Source organism: Cucumis sativus, chromosome 6, assembly GCF_000004075.3.
Source record: "Cucumis sativus cultivar 9930 chromosome 6, Cucumber_9930_V3, whole genome shotgun sequence".
Classification (NCBI taxonomy): Eukaryota; Viridiplantae; Streptophyta; class Magnoliopsida; order Cucurbitales; family Cucurbitaceae; genus Cucumis; species Cucumis sativus.
The window spans coordinates 13,974,914-13,995,817 of NC_026660.2; the positions used below are offsets into that span (position 1 = coordinate 13,974,914).

Sequence of the window (20,904 nt, forward strand, 5' to 3'; positions counted from 1 at the left end):
AAATTGTGTGAACCATGCTATGATGACATCTAACGCTCTCTGTGATGGTTGGGTCTTTCACAGCCGTCCGATCAAATAGGACGAACTTAAAGCGTTCTCTTGAGCTCTTGGTTTCCTTTTTTTTTTCTAAAGCGTTCTCTTGAGCTCTTGGTTTCCTTTTTTTTTTCTCTTTAAAATTCTCAAAAAAAATAAAAATTTATATTTTGCAATGTAAAAACTGGAATGACATGGATTTTATTATTATAATTTTTTTTTGCTATTTTATCAAATACCCCTATTTTTGTTACTGTCCAAGTGTGGTAGAATTTGTGAGTTTCTTATTTTTATGTTGAAAACTAAAATTAATAGTGGTGTTTGGATTTGGATTGATTTTTTGAAATGTTTAAATTTTAAAATAATTCATAAATCGATTTTTGAAATGTTTAGTTTTTAAAATATAGTGAGATGTTTGACTTTAGTTAAAATAATTTTAAAAAAGATAGGTTATAAAATAAATCATTTTAGAAAAAACATATACAACCAAATTTTAGAATAAATTTTTATTTGGTGTTTAAGGAGGAAACTTTCCCAATATCTATTTTTCTTTCTCTATTTTTTCTATTCCTTTTTATTATTTATTTTTCACTTCGTCGTTTTTTTTAATCCTTTGAATATTTTTTTAATACGTGTTTATATACATTTAAATATAGGGATTTGCAAATGCTTCTCTCTCAACTAAACCTACTTCGCCTTAACATCATGAAAGAAATCATAAAGACATCAATAGATAACAAGATCGTTCGTTTTGTGAAATAAAGATGAATGAAGAACGTGAACAAATTGCACATATTTTTGTCTAGTTGATATTATATTGTCTCAAAACTAAAAAAATAATAATTTCAAGATAGCGTGCGATTAATTTTAAAATATATTTATGAAAAAAAATTTCAAAATGTGTGTATTTCTTTATTAAATTAGTTCATAATGTTTAATGGTTTTTTATGGTAATTTGATCGAAGTATAAACATTGTTAGTGTATATGACAAATCAAACATAATTTTGCAGATAAACACTTATAAAAAAAGTCAAACCAAACATGTAAGTGTTTAAATTTTAAACTCGTTTTACAAAAAAAAAAAAGTCTCTTTTAAATGTATTCTTAAAAAACATTTTTTTAATAGACAATCCAAACGGACCCTTCAACTTTCTATTAAACTAGTTTTGGTCATTTAAGTGTTCAATTTTTACCATTATCAAAGGTTTTTGGGCCTAATTTTAGTACTTGCCAGACCTAATTTTAATACTTGTAGTTGCAGTTTCTATCATACAATTTTTTTTGTATAATAATTTGAATCTAATTGTTATATCTAGATAAGCGTGAGAATAGCAAAATAATAGATAACTATTTAAAAAATAGTAAATCTTCAAAAAGAATTTGATTTTTAGCAAAATCGCGTAAAATATATATTTTTTGACAATGTTTTAACCGATTTTACCATTTCATATACTCAAACTCACTTTTATGAGGTACAATGTATTTATGTAGAGTAAATAATGAAATATAACGGAATATAACATAGAATTACAAATACAGTGTATTTTCAGTTTCATAAAAATATTAAATAAATATTTATTTTCGAGATTGATCTTATTTAATCAACATCTCCTAGATTTATGCCTTCAATTTATACTAGATTTTCATATTTGTAGGCTTCAAATCAAATGATTAACAATTTATTTTATTAATATATATATAATAACAGCTATTTAATTCATCCTCTTTTTGTTATCCATAAAATGATTGATAATATAATTTCTTCATTGTACGTTTCATAAGCTTTGGTTAATTCTTAGTAACATTAATTTATTCATCATATGTTTTTTACGGTTTTATTAATTTTTAGTAACATTTTATTCTACACAATTTTTCATATTTATTTTTTATTGTTTTTAGATTCTATATATAGTAATAAATATTTAATTTATCATTTTATTTTAAAAGTTAGTGGGAAGATCTCCAAATTTTGAATTTAAAATTGCATCATTCCCTAAAATTCTGCATTTTATGTAGCATCATTTCCTCTTATTAACATTGTATCCTCCCTAATTATGTTATTTTCTCCTATAATTATGCATTTAACGATTTTTCATAAAATGATCATTTAATAGTATAATAAATTGAAATTAAAATTTCCAAAAAATGGTCCATTTAAGGATCCAAACGGTAAACAACATTCGAATTTGATACTAAATTTGCTATTCCACGATAAATCAGAGTCACGATCCCTTATAAAGAAAATAATAAAAAGGCACAAAAAAAATTGTGAAGGACTATCCCTTATAAAGAAAATAATAAAAAGGCGCAAAAAAATTGCAAAGGACTATCCTGGTTATTCCTACATGAGTCATGATCTTATTCCTACATGAGTCATGATCAATATAACAATCCACATTGGATCAAGCACATTATTTATTTTTCTAATTTTTATGTTTTGTCTAACAATTTAAAATTATTTTTGCTATTTTTCAAAGTAAAATTCATAATTTGCTATTTTTCTTGATAGCCATTTTATATTTGCAATCGTGTATCAAAATTATCTCTCCAATCAATAAAAAAAACTAAATTGCAACTCTTGTAGATAGATAATTTACAAAACTCAATTGAATAGAACTGTTTGATTTCCAAGCTGAAGACTATCTTGGACAATCAAGAGCATCAACAATCAAATAATGTAAAGCATCTCAAGCAGACCCCATTCAAATGTAATACACTAAAGAAATAGAGAAAAAAACTTTATACGTTAGAAGAAACTTTTGAGGCTTATTTTCCATTATTAAAACGAAAAAACATTTCTAAAAATTTCAACTAAACAATGATCCACCTGTATCACCTCTACCTATTGTATTGTATATGTCAAAATTCTTATTATTTCCTCTTTAATTCATTTGCCCACCCTCTTCCAAGGAATCTAAGTGTATTAATAAATCTAAATCCCTTTTCAAAAAGGATTAAATTAAACGGACATTTGTGATTTACTCCTACACAATTCTCATTTATCTGCTCAACAAAGGCTTGGGTAAAACATTGATGATGTCTTAAAAGCTTCGACGTCTTTAATGGCCACTACCGATTTCACTGGCGTCTCAGCATCGATCATGTTTGTCTCACAACCCCATACTCGAATTGCAAGTCGACGGCATTTGGGCGACGATTCTTGCAAATATGTATTATACCAATCTATAATGTTGTTCTTTTGGATGTTCTTCAATTCCTCCGCTTCCTTCTGTAAGAAATCAAACGCATACCTGAACATTCCATTTCGGTAACAATAAGTATCTCATTTAAAATTTTTATTTTTATGTGTATTGGACAAGGAAAGAAAATGAACAGAACCTCTTTTCGACAATCTGACTCCATAATCGATTGGTCTCGTGATAGAGTGATGGATCCTTCTCCAACAGCTTACCAATTAGTCCATTTTTATAATTCTCAAAAGAAGCTTCGTCAAGACCAAGCTGCCAAAAAATATCAGATAAGTATACAATAAAATATGGTTAAGTTAAAATTCTAGAAGTAATATTGCAAATAGAAAAGACTTGGTCTAAGAAATTAACTGGAGTTGGTTATGGTGTGATTTGTGAAACGAAGAATGCAAACGTTAGATGTATCTTACCTACATATTAATTTGTTTTTCCTTTATTATGTGGTTTGTTTCTCTGTTCTAATTCCATATAATGCAATGATAATGATGATCTTATCTCCAATAGATGCCGGGTGGATCTTAGTTAACCACATCGAGAATGACTTTTCAAGCCCGAGGAATTCCTCAACTTTTTATGACATAACATAAAAGTAGGATCACTAACTTTTTAGTTTTCATGAACGACCGAACTTTCATTAAAAATAAAAATAAAAATAAAAATAAAAGGGTTCACAAAATAAAGCCCACAAAAAAGGAGCGCTTATAAGACCTAAAGAATAATTCAGAAAATAACTTCGTCACCAATGAAACATGAAACCATCCTTAAAAGATTATCGTTGCTCTCATCCCAATGACTTCATGAGATGGTACAAATTTCGGGCTCACCACAAAAGCCTTTCATTTTTTCTCACAAGATTAGAAGGCACACCAGTGAGATTGATTAAATATATATCATTGGACAAAGCTGCTAAATAAACTGTGTGAGAATGAGGGGGCAGGTACGATACTAAGTCCATTAAAATGATGAGGCAGATAATCATATGATATACTTTTATCTACTATTACTATTAGTGACAGCATGAGAAAGGAGCTTGCACTGACCAGTAATTCTTGCAAGCCAGTTATGAAGTTCTCAAATCTCTCTTGCAAAAAGATTGGATTGTACTCGGATGATTGAACAGAGAAACAAAAACCGTATATCCGGTACGTCGACCGTGGACTGCATTGGACAACATAACCAAGTTGCTCCTTTGTCCTGTAACATTCATTAGTAGAACAATTATCCTACGTCAGAACATTTCAATAAAAAATTCCTATTATAAGAATTTCTAGCCAACATTTTCTCTTAAGAACATGCTGATTTCATACACGAACAAAATTTCAGGATTTTGAAAAGATAAACAATATGATCTACTCGCTTCTTCGCTTCACTCCAATAAACTCTTTCTAACAAGTGAAAAAGGTGATATACATGCACCCTCTTCACAACAATCAGATTAAATTAAATAATTTTGTGGAGCAAAATACATACGTAAACAAGCACACTGCTCCACAAGATCTGTTTATCACACTCGGACAATAGGGGAAAGAAGAGGAAACTGAAACACTGGGTTGAACAAATAAAATATACGAACGGGTTCCCTTGAAAGCTGACTGAGTGACAAAGTATTTCCAATCACGGGAAAGAAGAATGCAGAAAGTTCCAGGAGAAAAAAATAAATAACATCACATCCCACAATAAGCCAAAGGGACTCATCCGAACGTCCAAAATATATACACACGCATATATAACTTTCTATGTGAAAGAATCTTCCTTAGGAAATCACCTTAGCTGATTGTAAAGTGGTTCATCAATTATTTCATCAAATAAATCTATCAAAGCCTTTTGTCTGATCGACTCCTCCATACCAACCTCCGGTTCAATTTGAAAATACAGCTGCACAATGAAACAAAAAGTAAAAGCACATCAAGAGCAATGCTAATCTGTTGATCGCCAATGGCAAATCAGAGTAAGACTTCATAGGACAAGGAAATAGGTTTCATTCATCATTACCTCCAGCACAGAATTTCTCTCCAATCTATTTTTTACACTGACGTCTCTAACAAGATTAGCCCCAGGAGGTAGACACATTACACGCTCATAATGCCTCATACCAAGAGGAAGTGGTTGTACAGAGAAGTTGTCTTTAAATATGTTAGACAGGCTTATTGCTTCTTCTTCTGAGAAATTTCCATGGCAAAGTCCCTCAATGTAAAGCTGCTCAAGATGGAGAAATAAAAATGCGAGTATCAGAAAATAGGAATGTCTCCAGAAAGAACATTATAGAGAAATAAAATGACAATGAATAAACCTAAACAGCATGGATACGAATACGACACAGTGCCAAAGGGACATAGGAACACTTTTGAAATCTAGGACAAACATGGCAAAGATACATTTATTAACCTATACATCATTTTAAGACATCATTTTTATTGAAGTTGGAAATTCAAAGTCAATGTGTTTGTGCATTAATATGCTTAAAGACACATTTTGACGTATTTCATTCTATAAGTTCATTTTTTTCATATGTGTATCTAGCATACAATAAACTTAAAAGTGTTTGATGCATGATGCATGTTTAACACATTTTCGACCTGCTGTGCTTTTGTACAACAAGTGTCTAATGCATTTATTGTTCTAGCAGGTCTCCAATATATGTCGGGGTGTCTAATGTCACGAGCATGCTTGTCCAAGCCGTTGTTTGCCCATGGCCACATGCCCGAACATCCTCAAATCACCATATCACCAACACTTGTGGGCTTGAAATATTTGAAAGGCCCAACAAGTGGAAATTGATTTTAATTGGGGAGGAAACGACAATGCAGGGGCTTGAACACAAGACCTCCTTGGACCACCTGCTCTGATACCATATTAAACCACCAATTCATCCAAAAACTTAAGCTAGTGGTTGAAGGCAAATTTAATTATATATCACCAACAGTGACATTTCGGCATTTTTATATGCAAGCTTGTCAAAGCTAAAAATGTTTAAAATGACTATAGATGAGACATAGTAGTTGAATCCCTGACCAAGCCTTGTTGTAATCTTTGCATTCTAAACTTTCTTTGTAATTGACAGTCTTCAATGTTTTCTTTAGCGATGTATTCAATTTATTTCTTTCTCTCACGTTTTATAAAACCAATTTCTATCAAAACGTGAAGGGAGGCTACATCGTATCGCGGGTTTGTCTACAACTTTCGAAGGATTTTATATGACTGACTTGTTCACCAAGATAGAACAAGTGTCGCACAATCGCCCGTCCCATGCTTGAAAACTTGCGATTGTGACACAAACACATTGGCCAAACATTACCCAAACTATTGAGCTTCTTAGGAATCAACAATTCATTCTAATTTCTACTACTAAATCACTAAATGCAATGGCAACTAGCCAATTATGAAACTAAGGGCAAAAAAGGAATTTAAAACAATATAGTGATATTCATTGTCAAGATTTTTTTCTTTTTTCTTTTTTTTTTCTACCTGGGATAGAAGCTTGGGGATATGTGCCTTCAAATCGACAAAAGACAGGTCATTTAGAACATCACTTTTCTCATCTGCATCATAGAATCTTTCACACAGAACTTGTAATCTCAAGTATGACGAGTGACTTCGAGGCTTCATATTGGTGTTTTTTAAATTCCTCTCCATCTTTTCTTTAATTACCTTCACAAATTCTGTGTCAGTTTTTCACTGTAAAACTAAATACCAGTAAGTATCCCCCCAAAATCCAAGAAATAAATAATGTCATACACCTTAAAACGATCTTCAGAAGGCATAAATGTCCTGGCAGTTGCCAAAAGCTTGGACAAAAGATTAGGAAGCTTATCATTGAAACCAAACACTTTCAGCTCCAGCTTGTCGCCAGAAATAGCCACCGAAGTTTCCAGCTTGGCGATGGTAGCCTGAAAAGGACGAACATAAGCTCACTCTCTCATACATTTAATAAATACACCAATGCCGAAACTCTAGTTTTTCTATTTATAATCAGAGTATTATTGTGGTGATTTCTGACATTAACCACAATTGGTAAATAAAGTCTTAATAGAAACAAGCAGCCACATTTCAGGCCTGGCCCATAAATGGATGACAATCCCTCAGCCTCTCCTACAAAATAGCCAGGAATGTAGAAATATAAAATCACCAAGTGGTTTAGACATAAGTGGTTAACCTGATATATAATCTCATTCAGTTTGTCCTTAAGGAGGAGAACAAATAACTCAGTCAAGAGATAATTTTTCACACTACTGTACCCTCCACTCAAATTAATATGAAAATATGTATTTGCCCGAGGAAGTTTGAAGGAATTGTCCAGCTTGTACCAGAACTTCATCAATGGTTCATCAAGTATGCATATTGGAGAATATTCGAGCGGAAGATTATTGCAAACTTTACTAGCACGAATGGAAAAATCACAAGGAATGAATTGATTCTTTGCAGGGAGATGAAGTGAAGCATCAATTTCAGGAGGGTCCCTCCAGAGGTCCATCAAAGAGGGAGCAATATCATCCACAGAATAATGAGATCCAAACCAGGGTTCAATTTTGAAGTCTGGAGGAAAGAAAGAGAAATCAAGCTTCATAAATGTATGATTAAATTTTTATTAAGAAATACAATATCAGCAAGTGTCAAATATAATAAGGTGCAGATGGGACAGGCACGTATCTTCGATGGGTGAACAAAATCATAGCTGTTCCTTTCAATTTAGTTTCTTCTGAAGCCAAAATTACCTTGTACAAATAAGAAACAAACCTGACATACCTTCCAACTTACTGAAAGATTTTGATACTATATCAACCCTCATGTTTTCAGGTGTAAAGAAACCAATAATATGTTTGACCAAATCTTCGTCCCATATCTTGTAAACATATTCCCCATAAATAACATGCTCTGCTGGATAAAATGATAAATTCTCTGCATAAAAGAATTATAGTTAATGAGTGGCTGGTGTTCGTAGGTAATAAACATTAGTCAGGATTAACATTCACAAAACTCAACCATCCTTCAGTGATCGACCTTCGTGTAGATAATTCCAAGTGAAAGGTGTGGTGCTAAATTACCATCAAACGATAAACTATTAAATTTTAGAATGCTACACATGCTGCTAATAACAAAATTTTGCATGAATGTTAATGTTAATCAACCTACTTTCTTCCTCTGCTTGACATTTTCTTACCCCGATGGGTAAGATAAATATAAGCTAGTAATTGATATGAAATTGTTTCAAGTTACATGTGAATAAAATAATATTCTCAAATTTATAATAAAGAATATAATTTGATTATCCAAAATATAAGGATGCCAAATTTGGAGTTGACAACAAGAATAACCTGCGAGTTCTGCAGCATAGTCATCCTGAGGTTGCTCTTCGGCAAACCTAAAATCCATGTTTCCAATGTCCTGGAGTTCTCTAAAGATCCACTCTTGAGGAGAAATTTGTCGAAGCAACTTAAGGTATTGATAAACATAGCCAATAATCTCAAAGATCTGAAGAATGTTTAAGGATTAGCAAGCCATGACAAGCAAAAATTTGTGTACAATCCATAAATTTCTATTATTTTATTCATCAAACATTTTTTCTTTTTTGAAGCAACAACTTTCGTTGAGAAAACAACGAAAGAATACCCACCAAAACACCACTACTAAAAGAAGGGGGCCAACTGAGTAACAGGTGAAATAATTACAAAAGAAAAGAAAAAAAGTAACAGAGTTTAGAGCTTATTATATATGGCTCCAACAAACATATTTCATTTCCAGGAAGGGAAGAAAAAAGTAGCTACAAAAGCAAGGACAAAATGACCCATAACAGTTCCACGGTCAATTTTTTTTCCTAACTTCCTTGAAGAGCAATGATATGAACCAAGGTGTCTTCTTGTTACCTCCAGGGCCAATCACGTGTTCAAGGGCCAAGAAACTACATTTAACTGAATTCCCACATATAAATAGCAATGAAATCAATAAAAGTGACTCAAGCAATAAAAACCAGTCAGAAGCTCTAAATTTTGTTTCAAATGATGCTACAAAATGAAATTGATTGAGCATTGGTAAAGTTCACTAGTGGTATTTTAGTTACAAGCATACCTTATTTTGGTATTTTGGTTCTGGACCCATATATGTCTTATTTGGGATTTTAGTTTTATTGTCTATTTTTGAGTTAAGGGTAGAATGGACTTTTAGGTTTTTTAGGCTAAGCAGGATAGGTTTTGGGGTCTGAAGGGAAACACTAAACAATTAGTTTTTCCAAATGAAATCCTTCGGTAGATGATAGAGCTTCATCGCTAATTTGCAATTCTTGAGTCGGATTGCATGCCAAAACATTCATGTAGGTCTACTCAACTTGTTTGTGGAGTATTCAAACTTGAAGGAGTGAGGAACCAATTCTCTTTATCTCTTGGTCCTCGATCAAAAGGTAATCCAGATCTACTTCCCTTCGAATTAACGCCAAATTGATTTGGAGATTTTATACTTTATTATTAGGGTTCAACCAAAGAGTCCCTAATTCTCAAATTTCTAGGGTTTTCATAACAAGCAAGCTTAATACTTCATTTCGTTTTCAAGATTAAGAAAATAGTCTAATATACTACCACAAGCAAATCTGCTATGAAATTATCATCCTCAATGTAAAAGTTAACATCAGTACCTTTTCTTTACCCGAGTCAGTCAGATATATTGACATTCCAAATACATAAGCCATTGAAGACCGACACATTCCTTCATCCCCAACACCAGCGGATAAGGATGTTGCCCATCCTTTAGCTTTCAGAGAGAAATGCAAGCTTCCATTGCCCTCTGGAAATTAAAGGTTATGTTATGACGTTTAAATTGAAATAAAATACTAGAAATGATGTTTAGTGCAAACAATGAACTTGAGTATCAAGAAATGATGTTGCTGATTGTACTCAAGAAATGATGTTGGTTATTATTTTTGGAAAACAAAAACATCAATACCAGCAAATGTAACATTTTTTCCCAACTGGGGAACAAATGGAAATGTAGCATCTTTATAATGACATAGAAACACGGCAACTTTTGGATTTAAAATTGAAGAAGTCGCAACAATCTCACCATGCCCAAGGAGATGCGCAACATAATCTTCAGGCTTCTTCAGATAGTTGTGTTGAAGGCATGGCAAAGTCCATGCTAAGTCAAGGATGTGAACATCTTCAACAGCCTCTAGCTTGTAAAGCTTTCCAGATTGCCAGATTGGATCTTTTACTGTGAACTTTGGCTTCGCTTGAACACCTTTTTTAACGTCACCAAACAATTCAAGAACCCAACTCTCAAGCACATCCAGCGGCTCTGAAATGCAATAGTTCGTAATTGTGTTAGAAAACTAGCCAAGTAAGAGATGTTAAGATTGAACATTTTATTATTTGTCCAAATAACCTTTACACTTCCTATGAAACTGGTCCCCACTCCTCACTCCTCTGGCATTCTTTTTTCTTTTTTGGATATCCGTGAGTATTCGGGCCAGCTTACACGTACCTCGACTATTCTCATGGAAAACCCACCTAACTCTACAACATTTGGGTGACAAGAAAATTGTAGGAAATTAATTCCTTGGTAGGTGGCCACTATGGATTGAACCCATGACCCTCTTAGTTAGTTATTGAAACTATGTCTCCCTTTCTACCACTAGGCAACCATGATGGTTCAATCCTCTGACATTTAAACATTATTTTTCTTTTCATTTTCTCAATAAATAACCATGGCCAAATCTAGGATAAGAAGCACAGCAAAAAGATGACATGGGGGTTGATGTCTCATTTATAATTAATAAAAGAGACTCATTTCCCTTTAAAAAAAAAAAAGATGACTGAGGGGTTGATCAGTTTTTTGAGATGTAGGTTTAATATTTCCTCGTGGGTGGGAGCCTCTACCTTTGAGCTTCTTTTTAAGAACTCCTGTATATCTAATCATTTTTTTAATGAAAGAGTGGTTTCTTATGAAGATATATATTTTACAAAAAAATAAAAACAAAAACAAAAACAGAGCTCGCAGCACTTATTTCTTTTTCTTTACTTTCTTTAATGGCAGTGTGTGTTAACACCTGAACTCAACCGTCCCCATCCCCGTCCACAAAACAACAAGATAGCCAACGGGCATAGAAATAACAAACATGCATCCCAACCCGTCAATAATAGACTGAATTAATAATTAAAGTAAAAGTGAAATGTATTAAATTTGGAATTTGCTGGACTTAAAATAGTTGTCTTTCACAAGTGAGGGTTGAGTTGAGAACTTTACTTCATTAAAATAAACTATATTACAAGCTTGTTATCTATTAATTCTCACTATTGTATTCTTTGTTAAAATGAGAAAATAATAAGAAAGTTAGATCGTGGTTTTTCTCTCGGTACTTAGGTTTCCACGTAACTCAGTCTTTATTTTCTTTACTGCTTTTAATATGGTATCAGAGCAGGGTACGGACGAAAACCTTGACACGAACATTGATCGAACCCATAAAGAGAACAACCATGAGTCAGTCGTCGCCGTCGTCATGGAAAAATTGCTCCACCGGCTTCAGAAGCCGCCGATGATTTCAATGGGCCTACCCTCAGAGTCCGTCGCACTACCTAGTGGAGGGAACCAGCCACATGCACCACATTTGTCCGCCCACGCGCCACCGTCCGTTACCTCTGTAGTTCAGCCAGCCTACTCCCAATCGTTATCCTTTGTCAAGATTGTATATTATGGCATTTCCGGTTGGGCCATCCAAATTTTCAATATATGAAGTATTTATTTCCCCATCTCTTCTCTAAAGTTGAGGTTTCCTCTTTATCTTGTGATGTATGTATTCGGGCCAAACAACATCAGATTTCCTTTCCCTCACAGCCATATAAATCAACCCAATCGTTCACCCTTAACCATAGTGACGTTTGGGGTCCCTTAAATGTCACTATCTCCTCTCGAAAACGGTGGTTCATACTCCGTGACCTTTATTGATGATCATACCCATCCTACCTAGGTCTTCCTTATCACTGATAAATCTAAGATCTCCTCTATATTTCATAACTTTTATTACAACGTAGAAACGCAATTCAATGCCAAAATTTCAGTTCTTCGAAGTGATAATGGTCGGGAGTTTCAAAACCATTCCCCGTGTGAGTTTCTATCCTCCAAAGGGATTGTCCACCAAAGCTTATGTGCTTACACCCCTCAACAAAATAGGGTTGTCGAGCAGAAAGATCGTCACCTTTTGGAAGTGGCTTGTTCCCTTGTCTACTTCCTTCCCTCTTATTTGCGGGGAGATATTAGAAATAGAGATGTCCTCCCGTGTCTATCACCTCCAGACCCCCTTAGATTGTCTCAAGGAGTTGTATCCCTCTATCCACGTTACTTCTGATGTTCCCTTTGTGTGTTTGGTTGTACAACTTATGTTCATAGCTTTGGCCCTAACCAGACCAAATTCACCCCTTGGGCTCAGATATATGTTTGTTGGGTATCCCCTTCATCAATGGAGCTAAAAATGTTTCCCTCCTCCTTCTCGTAAATACTTTTTTTTTTTAAAAGGAAAACCTCTTTATTAATATAATAATAATGAAACAAAAGCTCATAGTACAAGAGAATTATACAATGAGCATATGTAACCATCGATCAAGAGGTGCACTTCCCGTAAATACTTTATCACTGTGGATGTCACTTTTCGTGAGGATCGACCTTACTTTCCTGTTAGCCATCTTCAGGGGGAGAGTGTGAGTGAAGAGTCTAACTGCCCTTAGAGTCTACTAGTCCTACACTTGTTACCTCACTTGACCCCGATCCTCATCCCATGGTCCTACCTACAAACCAAGTTCCCTGGAAAATTTACTATAAAAGGAATCTCAGAAAGAAAATTGGGTCCCCTACTGATCAATTGGCTGCGGTCGAAGACTTTGAACCCTCCAAGATCAAGGTATGACTAATCCTATTGACTCATGTGTTTATATTAAAATGTGTGAGAATGACAGATCCAATAATGTTATTCCAGAAGATATGGGAGAAAAGGACAGTATTAATGAGACTAAGGTCAAAGCAAAAACTAGTAGTAATGAGGCTTAACATGATTATTCAAGTAATCTTGATGAGTATGATCCTTCTCTTGACATCCATATTGCGCTGAGAAAAGATACCAAATCCTACACAAAACACCCTATTTGTAACTATGTTTCCTATGAGAGTCTATCTCCACCTTTCAAAGCTTTCACAACTAATCTTGACTCTACCATGATACCTAAAAATATCCACATTGCTTTAGAGTGCCTGAGTGGAAAACTGAAGTTATGGAGGGGATGAGAGCTCTTGAAAAGAATAAGACTTGGGAGATCTGTACTCTCCCTATGGGACACAAAACCATGGGATGTCAATGGGTGTTCACACTCAAATATAAGGAAGATGAAACTCTTGACAGACACAAGGTCAGGTTAGTTGCAAAAGGGTTCACTCAGACTTATGATGTCGATTACTCTAAAACTTTTCTCCAGTTGCAAAAACTAAATATCATTAGTTCTGTTATCTGTTGTTGTGAATAAAGACTAGCCCTTATATCAGCTAGATGTTAAGAATGCGTTCTTGAATGGAGACTTGGAAGAGGAGGTCTATTTAAGTCAGCTAGGCTTTGAAGCCTAGTTTGATCATCAAGTTTGTAAACTTCATAAATGGGCTAAAACAATCACCCAGAGCATGGTTTTATAGGTTTACTACCTTTATCAAGTCCAAAGGGTACAATCAGGGAACTCTGATCACACCTTGTTTACAAAAGTCTCCAAGGCTAAGAAGATTACTTTGTTAATTGTTTATGTTGATGACAATATCACCGCAGAGATCACCAAACTGAAAAAGATGGGTGATGGGTTTGAAATTAAAGACGTAGGGCAAAGTATTTCCTTGGGATGGATGTTGCTAGATCAAAAGAAGGTATCTTTGTATCTTAGAGAAAGTATACCCTTCATTTGTTAAATAAAACAGGTATGATATATGTCGTTCTGCTGATACTCCTATTGAATTCAACTATAAACTAGAAAATTCAAGTGATAAAGTTCCAGTTGAGAAAGAAAAATATCAGCATCTTGTGGGAAAGTTGATTTACTTGTCACATACTAGACCAGATATCTCCTATGTTGTGAGTGTCGTTAGCCAGTTTATGCAGGTACCTATGAGGAACCCATGGAGGTTGTTAATAGAATTCTGAGGTACCTAAAAACAACTCCTAGTAAAGGGTTGATGTTCAGAAAAAACGACAAAAAAAACTATTGAGGCCTATACTGATTCTAACTGAGCAGGATCCATTGTTGACAGAAAATCCACCTCTGGCTGTGGGTATTGTACCTTTGTATGGGGCAACCTCGTAATCTAGAGAAGTAAGAAGCAAGAGGTTATAGCCAAAATCAACACTGAAGTTGAGTACAAAGCTATGAGCTAGTGAATATGTGAGGAAATTTGGCTTCACAAGGTTTTATCAGACCTTCATCAAAACTATGAGATGCCAATGAAATGATTCTATGATAATAAGGCAGTTATTAGAATCGTCAACAATCCAGTTCAACATGATAGAACGAAACATGTGGAGATTGATCACAATTTATTAAAGAAAGACTAGACAATGGTAGCATATGCACTCCTTACATCCCCTCGAGCCAACAGATTGGTGATTAGCAAGTTGGAGGTTCTTAGACAGAGGTTTGATTCATGTGTTAGCAAGTTAGGTCTAATTGATATCTACGTCCCAACTTGAAGGGAAGTGTTAGTCTCAGTGGGCTTGGCCCAAGGAAAAATTTGACCTAATTTTCTTTCCATTTTTATTACAAGTTTGTTGTCTATTAATTCTCCCTATTGTATTCTTTGTTAAAATGAGAAAATAATAAGAAAGTCAAATCATGGTTTTTCTCCCGGTGCTCGGGTTTCCACGTAACTCGATGTCTATTTCTTTACCACTTTTAATAACTTCTATCATTGACGTTGTGGAATAATAGATATGTGTGTGCGTGTGAATTAATAATTGAAGTAAAAGTGAAATGTATTAAAATTGCAATTTGCTGACTTAAAATAGTTCTTTCACAAGTGAGCGTTAAGTTGAGAACTCTACTTCACCAAAAGAAAAAAAAGTATTGATAATAACTTCCATCGCTGATGTAGAATAATGTGTGTGTGTGTGTGTGTGCTAACTAGAAAGTAAGGTTTATATGTGTATATATCATACAACTAAAACACTGAAAGCTATTATTTGTATTTAGCAAAGGACACTGAACAATGAATTTGAAATTCCATTGTTATTTCAAGAAAACGTTGAATGTGTGTGTGTGGTTGGGGTTGGGGTTGGGATTGGGATTGGAGGTAGGGGTGGGGGTGGGGGGTGGATTTTACCTCCACCAATGACAGTCAGCTTCATTAGTCCACCATGGTAATAATCACTGAACAGTTTCAATATTTGATCTCGCAGATTTATACCCTTTTCCATTGCATCAACCAAGCTCTTCTTATTACCTTCCATTGCAAGAAAAGGAGAAATAAAAGACATTTTCACATGACAAGATTGATCAACCAGAAAAAGAAAATAAGGTGATAAGCAGGCTACCCCAGAAAAATCTGTTAAAAGGATGACCAGGTACAGATGTATAACATTGAAGTTGCTGAAGTCGGCAACTATCATCTTGCAAAACCTGGTTGAATTCTATTTTTCATATGTTAAACATATAGTTAGGCAGTAAGAACTTGTTAGGAGCATGATATAGTGTAAGAAACAAAGTGCTTGATAGAAAGATTGTTCTGGAACCAATTTTTTATCTTTTTACTTCTTAAATCAATAAGAGAACTGTGATCAAGTGGCTAACAAAAGTTCAAAAATATTAACCATTTGAAATTAACTTTGGTTTTACTGAAAGATAATCTATCCAAAAAATAAAAAATAATAATTAAAGAAAAACTAAATGGAAACAAAAGAGAATAAAATTTAAGAAAAAGTTACACAAACATGGATCCACAGAATTTTTATTCTCATGGTAGATTGTTCCAAACAGTCCATTGTATTTCCAAAAAGCAGGAACCCACCTGAATCAACAGCAAGTACCTCTCTTTCCATGGCTTCAGTTTTCACTAAAGGTGAAATGAAAAACTGTGAGAACCTGATAACAAAACAGACTAATTTAATCAACCAATCAACTAGAAAAAGGAATGCACTACGACTAAATATCAAATCTCTGGTAATCAACTGCAATGGACACAATTTTCCTTGCAATCCACCATTTTCTTAATATTCTAAATTTGTTAAATTAAGATTTAGAAATAGATTAAATATAGTGATGAGCCTGGATTCTACTATTAAAGTTTAGATTAAATTGTGTTATCCAAGATATATTCCGGAAAATGAATGAGATATTTTTTCCTCTTATCAGTAACAGAGATATACTCAAATAAAAAAAAAAAAAGGAACCCTGTAAAAGATAGTAGAGGGCAAAGGGAAAAAGCGATATTTTTATACATTGAATTTATGGTTCTTCACTTCTCAATTAAAGAAAGGTGGTATGGTTAAAAAATCAAAAAACAAAAAGACCGTCTATAAAAGCAACCATGGTTTTTATAGAAGAAAGAAAAGGATTATGACAAGGGCTTTCTAAATAAACATTTCAATTTTGCAGAGCATGCAGTTGGATACTCTCTGTGGGCTACTTCATGGACTTTAATTATATAGGATTTTTCCAATATTTCATCTCTTCTTGAGATGAGAAACGCATGTATTGGGGAGAAATAGAAAAGAAGAACAAATAGGAAATAGATTTTTAGGTGGTCATTCCTGAATCAAGTGACATAGGAGACGAAAAAGGAACTCAGCCAAAATCTGAAGAACAGAGGAATTTGCATCCACAGAACTGTCTGTATTTACCTAAAAGAAAATCAGCTCTACAACTTTTATAATATTTTGCAACCATTCTTTTCATTTTTGGCCTAAACGGTTAAGGCTATTTCAATCCAAGAGGGAAGACAGAGGAAAACAAAATGGAGTACCAGGATATACAGACATGTTATTTCTTTCATGAAGAAGCCGATAAAAACAACATTAACCTTTTCAAAGCACCTTTAAGAAACTCTGGTTTCACCTCAAAGTGGTAACAGGTATGCTCTGTTTCTGTATATGCATTTGAGAAACCTCCGTGCTTGGATAAATAACTATCATACTAGAAAAGCAAAAAAAAAAACTCAGATATAAAAGTAGTAAACTTTCATTCAAAACTATAACAAGCAAATTTTGAAATTATCCAGTGGCTTTAGCAATCCTAAAATTTTTCTTGCAACTTTTTTTTTATGGAAACGACTTTCATTGAGTAAAAATGAAAGATTACAAGGGCTAACAAAACATCCTTAATAGACCTCCCACTAAAGGAAGGAATTCCAACTAAGAGAGATGTTTCCTAGCAAATAATTACAAAAAAGCTTCAAAAGCAAAGCCCAAAGGGAGACAAGAAATCTCATCAAGGACCACAGCTCACAAGGGTCTCTTTCCTTCCCTCTAAAAACTCTATCATTTCTCTCCCCCCAAATATTCCACATAATTGCACACACCCCAGCAAGCCACATAAAACGGCAATTCTCTCTAAAATGTGGATGGAGAAGGAACTCCACGATTGTGGCTTGCATGTCTCTCTGACCAACGATGCAAACACCGAACTCCTGCAAGAAAAAACTTCACACTGTCCTTGTATACTGGCAATCCCAAAAAAGGTGATTCATGTCCTCTTCTGCCTTCCTACACAAAATGCAACATAGAGGTTCCACAAGAGTAGTTCTTCTCCGAACCAGCCTATCACCAGTGCTAACACGACCGAGCAATACTTGCCAAATAAAGAACCTAACCTTCATAGGGATCTTAATCCTCCAAACAATATCAAATACAAACAGCTCAAGAAGGGAAGGATCCAATAACAATCTGAAGAAGGATATACAAGAAAACCCCTCCGAAGGATTTGGATTCCAAATTCGGACGTCCCTAAAAGAGTACCCCTCCAATAAAGAAAGCAAAGAGGCAACCTTCATCATTTCCCAAATGGAAAAATTATGACGGAAACCAAAGTAAAAAGAAACGGAGTACAACCAATTGAGTTTAATCGAGTATTTGGACATTCAACCTTCTATTGAGTTTATGGATATTCAACCTATTCATACATTCAATTCTTTATCCTTCATCGTTATTCATTCAAATGAAAAATGAATAAATAAAAATGCCTGTACAGTAACAATTTATACAACCTCATTTTCATCTGGATAATCAGTACTTCCCATGAAAAGCATATGTTCTGCAGAACATGTAAGCACGTTATTTTTAAGCAAATGATGTAGTTCAGTATCACTAACCACATCAGCAATTATGAAACAATGCAGTATTAACATTTTCTGGTAAAACAAAGCAACAACCAGATAGAAATGTTAAAGGGTTAACTTGAAATGGGTAATCGTAAATGCATTCAAAACTTGAAATGGTTAGCCGTAAATGCATTCAGAACTTATGAAATCAACAAGCGTAATTTACAAACTTCACATAACCAGTAAAGAAACAAATGTTTTGAAGCCTGCTGCAGATAAGTAACAAAATGCTCCCGAAGAACAATATTCACAACCTGCGGTATCTCAGGAAACCTCGACATACAGGTCTAATTTGAAAGAGTAGATAAACTTCCGTCTCTGCCAAAAAAAGTTCCAATGAAATGTCCATGCAAGACAAATAAACTAACCTAGAAAATGAGCGAGTCCCTGAGCTTCAAAAGGATCAGAGAAGCTGCCTATTTCTACACACATTGCAGCTGCAGCCTGTAATCGCAAAACAGTCAAGAAAAGAAGTTAATGTAGGAATTTAAAATCTCAGTCTAGAATTCGATCAACTAACTCACGCATTATATGAAACAATCGCTAACCTTCTTAGTCTGAACAGCAGACTTTTCTCCATTGTCAGTACCATTACCTTCCTCCTCCTCTCCTTCTTCCTCTTCATCTTCTTCGTCGCCATCCTCCTCCTCTTCCTCGCTATCCTCGCTTTCGTCTTCTTCATCCTCCTCGTCTTCTGAAGGCTTGGGGCATGCGTCGGGATAAATCTCAGGATCGTGAACGAGCAAGGCAGATAAGCCATTATCCAGCTGAAGAAACCTGTAAAGCCTCCTGTCATTGGGTGACTTCACCACTAAATCGTCTGAGGAGAAAGTGATGCGAGTTGTGGCCATGGATGAATCCGCTCGAGCTCAAAGCTATGGAAATGGAGGATTGAAGAGGCTATAAAGAGAAGAGAAAAGGTTCTCCTTGGTCAGTGGGTTGTGCGATTGCTAATGCAACAAGCAGAAAAGTAACGTAGTTTGATGCTGTAGTTTCTACGTTTTTTCGCTGCTTGCAAGTGGAAATCAGTTCTATTGAGTATTGAATGGGACGACGTGTCGGCTTCTTTTTGTTGTGCGGACAATGAGAATGTCCTCAATGTTTCAATTTCTAGGTTTAAAAAAGTCGAGACTATAGAGTTACTTTTAAGAAAGTAATTTTCAATCTTAAAAATTACAGCCTATTATGAGATGGAAAAAACGTACGTCCAATACTTGCACTGTCCCTCCTGGTGCACCGAATACAAAGTATATATATATATTATATTTTGGAGGAATAGTATCGATATGTAAATTTGTTTATAGATCAAATTTGATATCAAACTTTAGAATGCCAACCTAACCGATTATTTTAAGAATTTTTGTTTGAATTGTTGAAGTTTGAAAATGATAGAATGAAAATTAACAACATTCCATTAACTAAGTATACAAAAATAACAAAACCACACATGACATTATTTTAACATTGTACTTTTAAATATTGTTTTAAAGAAAGTAAAAAAAAAGGTTAAGATGGCTGATATTGTTTATTTTCAATTTAATAAATATCATATTATAGTTTATAGTTTATAACATCATTCATGTAATTCATTCTTTTTTATTATTTTAAATAGACATGAGGAGAAAGTAAACCGTATGAGAAAGGATGTGGCAGATGACAATAAGTCATGGGAGCGATGGGTAGGATAGTGAAGGCAGAAGTTATATCATCAATTTAACCACCTTACATCTATTGAATAATTAAATTAGTAACTAATTATTAAATATGATTAAATAAACTAATTAAATTAAGGTTGTGGTAGGTTATGCTTAAAAACAAGAGATAAATTAAGAATGCACATATAAATTGGCGTGACTAATAATGTCTAAAGACTAATTTATTGTACGATGTCGTAGATGTGAAACCCAAAATCTCTTTAACCTTTAGAATTTGTTAAGCTTAGTAAAGGATAAGGAAAAATGAAATTTATAGGAAAAGAAAGTAAAAGGACTTGAAATTGAAGTTTAGGTTTGAGAAAAAGAGAAGAGTTGAGAAAAATTGGCTAACTGTCAAAAGTATAATTTTAGGCATTTGGAGGTTATATGCCGCAAATGAATGCTAAAAAGCCTCCAAAAAAGTGTCATTGGACGGCAAGATGGGGCTTAAAAACCTATAAGCATAAGTGGTTGGTCATGCTTTGGTGTTTGGTGTAAGGGTCATGTGAGACTTGTTTCTAATTTGAGTATAAGAAGGAAAATTTGGTTAAGTATTTTGAAAATTTGCGTTTTGGATAAGAAGTTGGCGTTTGAATCAATTCGCGAAAAGGATTAAGTGATAAAATCTTTTATTGCCAAGTATAAGTTTTGT

General features: G+C 34.1%; 1 protein-coding gene across 2 annotated transcripts; it reads right to left on the reverse strand.

Moving 5' to 3' along the window:
• Nucleotides 1-2,780: 2,780 nt before the first annotated feature.
• LOC101207129 (nardilysin-like) lies at nt 2,781-19,624 on the reverse strand. Of its 2 annotated transcripts, XM_004150557.3 has the most exons (19): nt 19,107-19,624; nt 18,927-19,002; nt 18,445-18,491; nt 17,263-17,375; nt 16,252-16,325; nt 15,779-15,874; nt 15,568-15,687; nt 10,291-10,524; nt 9,866-10,014; nt 8,556-8,712; nt 7,987-8,139; nt 7,397-7,776; nt 6,981-7,130; nt 6,709-6,891; nt 5,236-5,439; nt 5,009-5,118; nt 4,284-4,437; nt 3,374-3,495; nt 2,781-3,285 (listed from the first exon to the last, which is right to left on the reverse strand). In XM_004150557.3, the coding sequence occupies exons 1-19, from the start codon at nt 19,407-19,409 to the stop codon at nt 3,042-3,044; spliced, it is 3,069 nt and encodes a 1,022-aa protein (XP_004150605.1). In that variant the 5' UTR covers nt 19,410-19,624; the 3' UTR covers nt 2,781-3,041. The 2 variants fall into 2 exon arrangements, with proteins under 2 accessions (XP_004150605.1, XP_031743090.1); XM_031887230.1 differs by lacking the exon at nt 18,445-18,491 and having other exon boundaries at nt 19,107-19,140.
• Nucleotides 19,625-20,904: the final 1,280 nt, after the last annotated feature.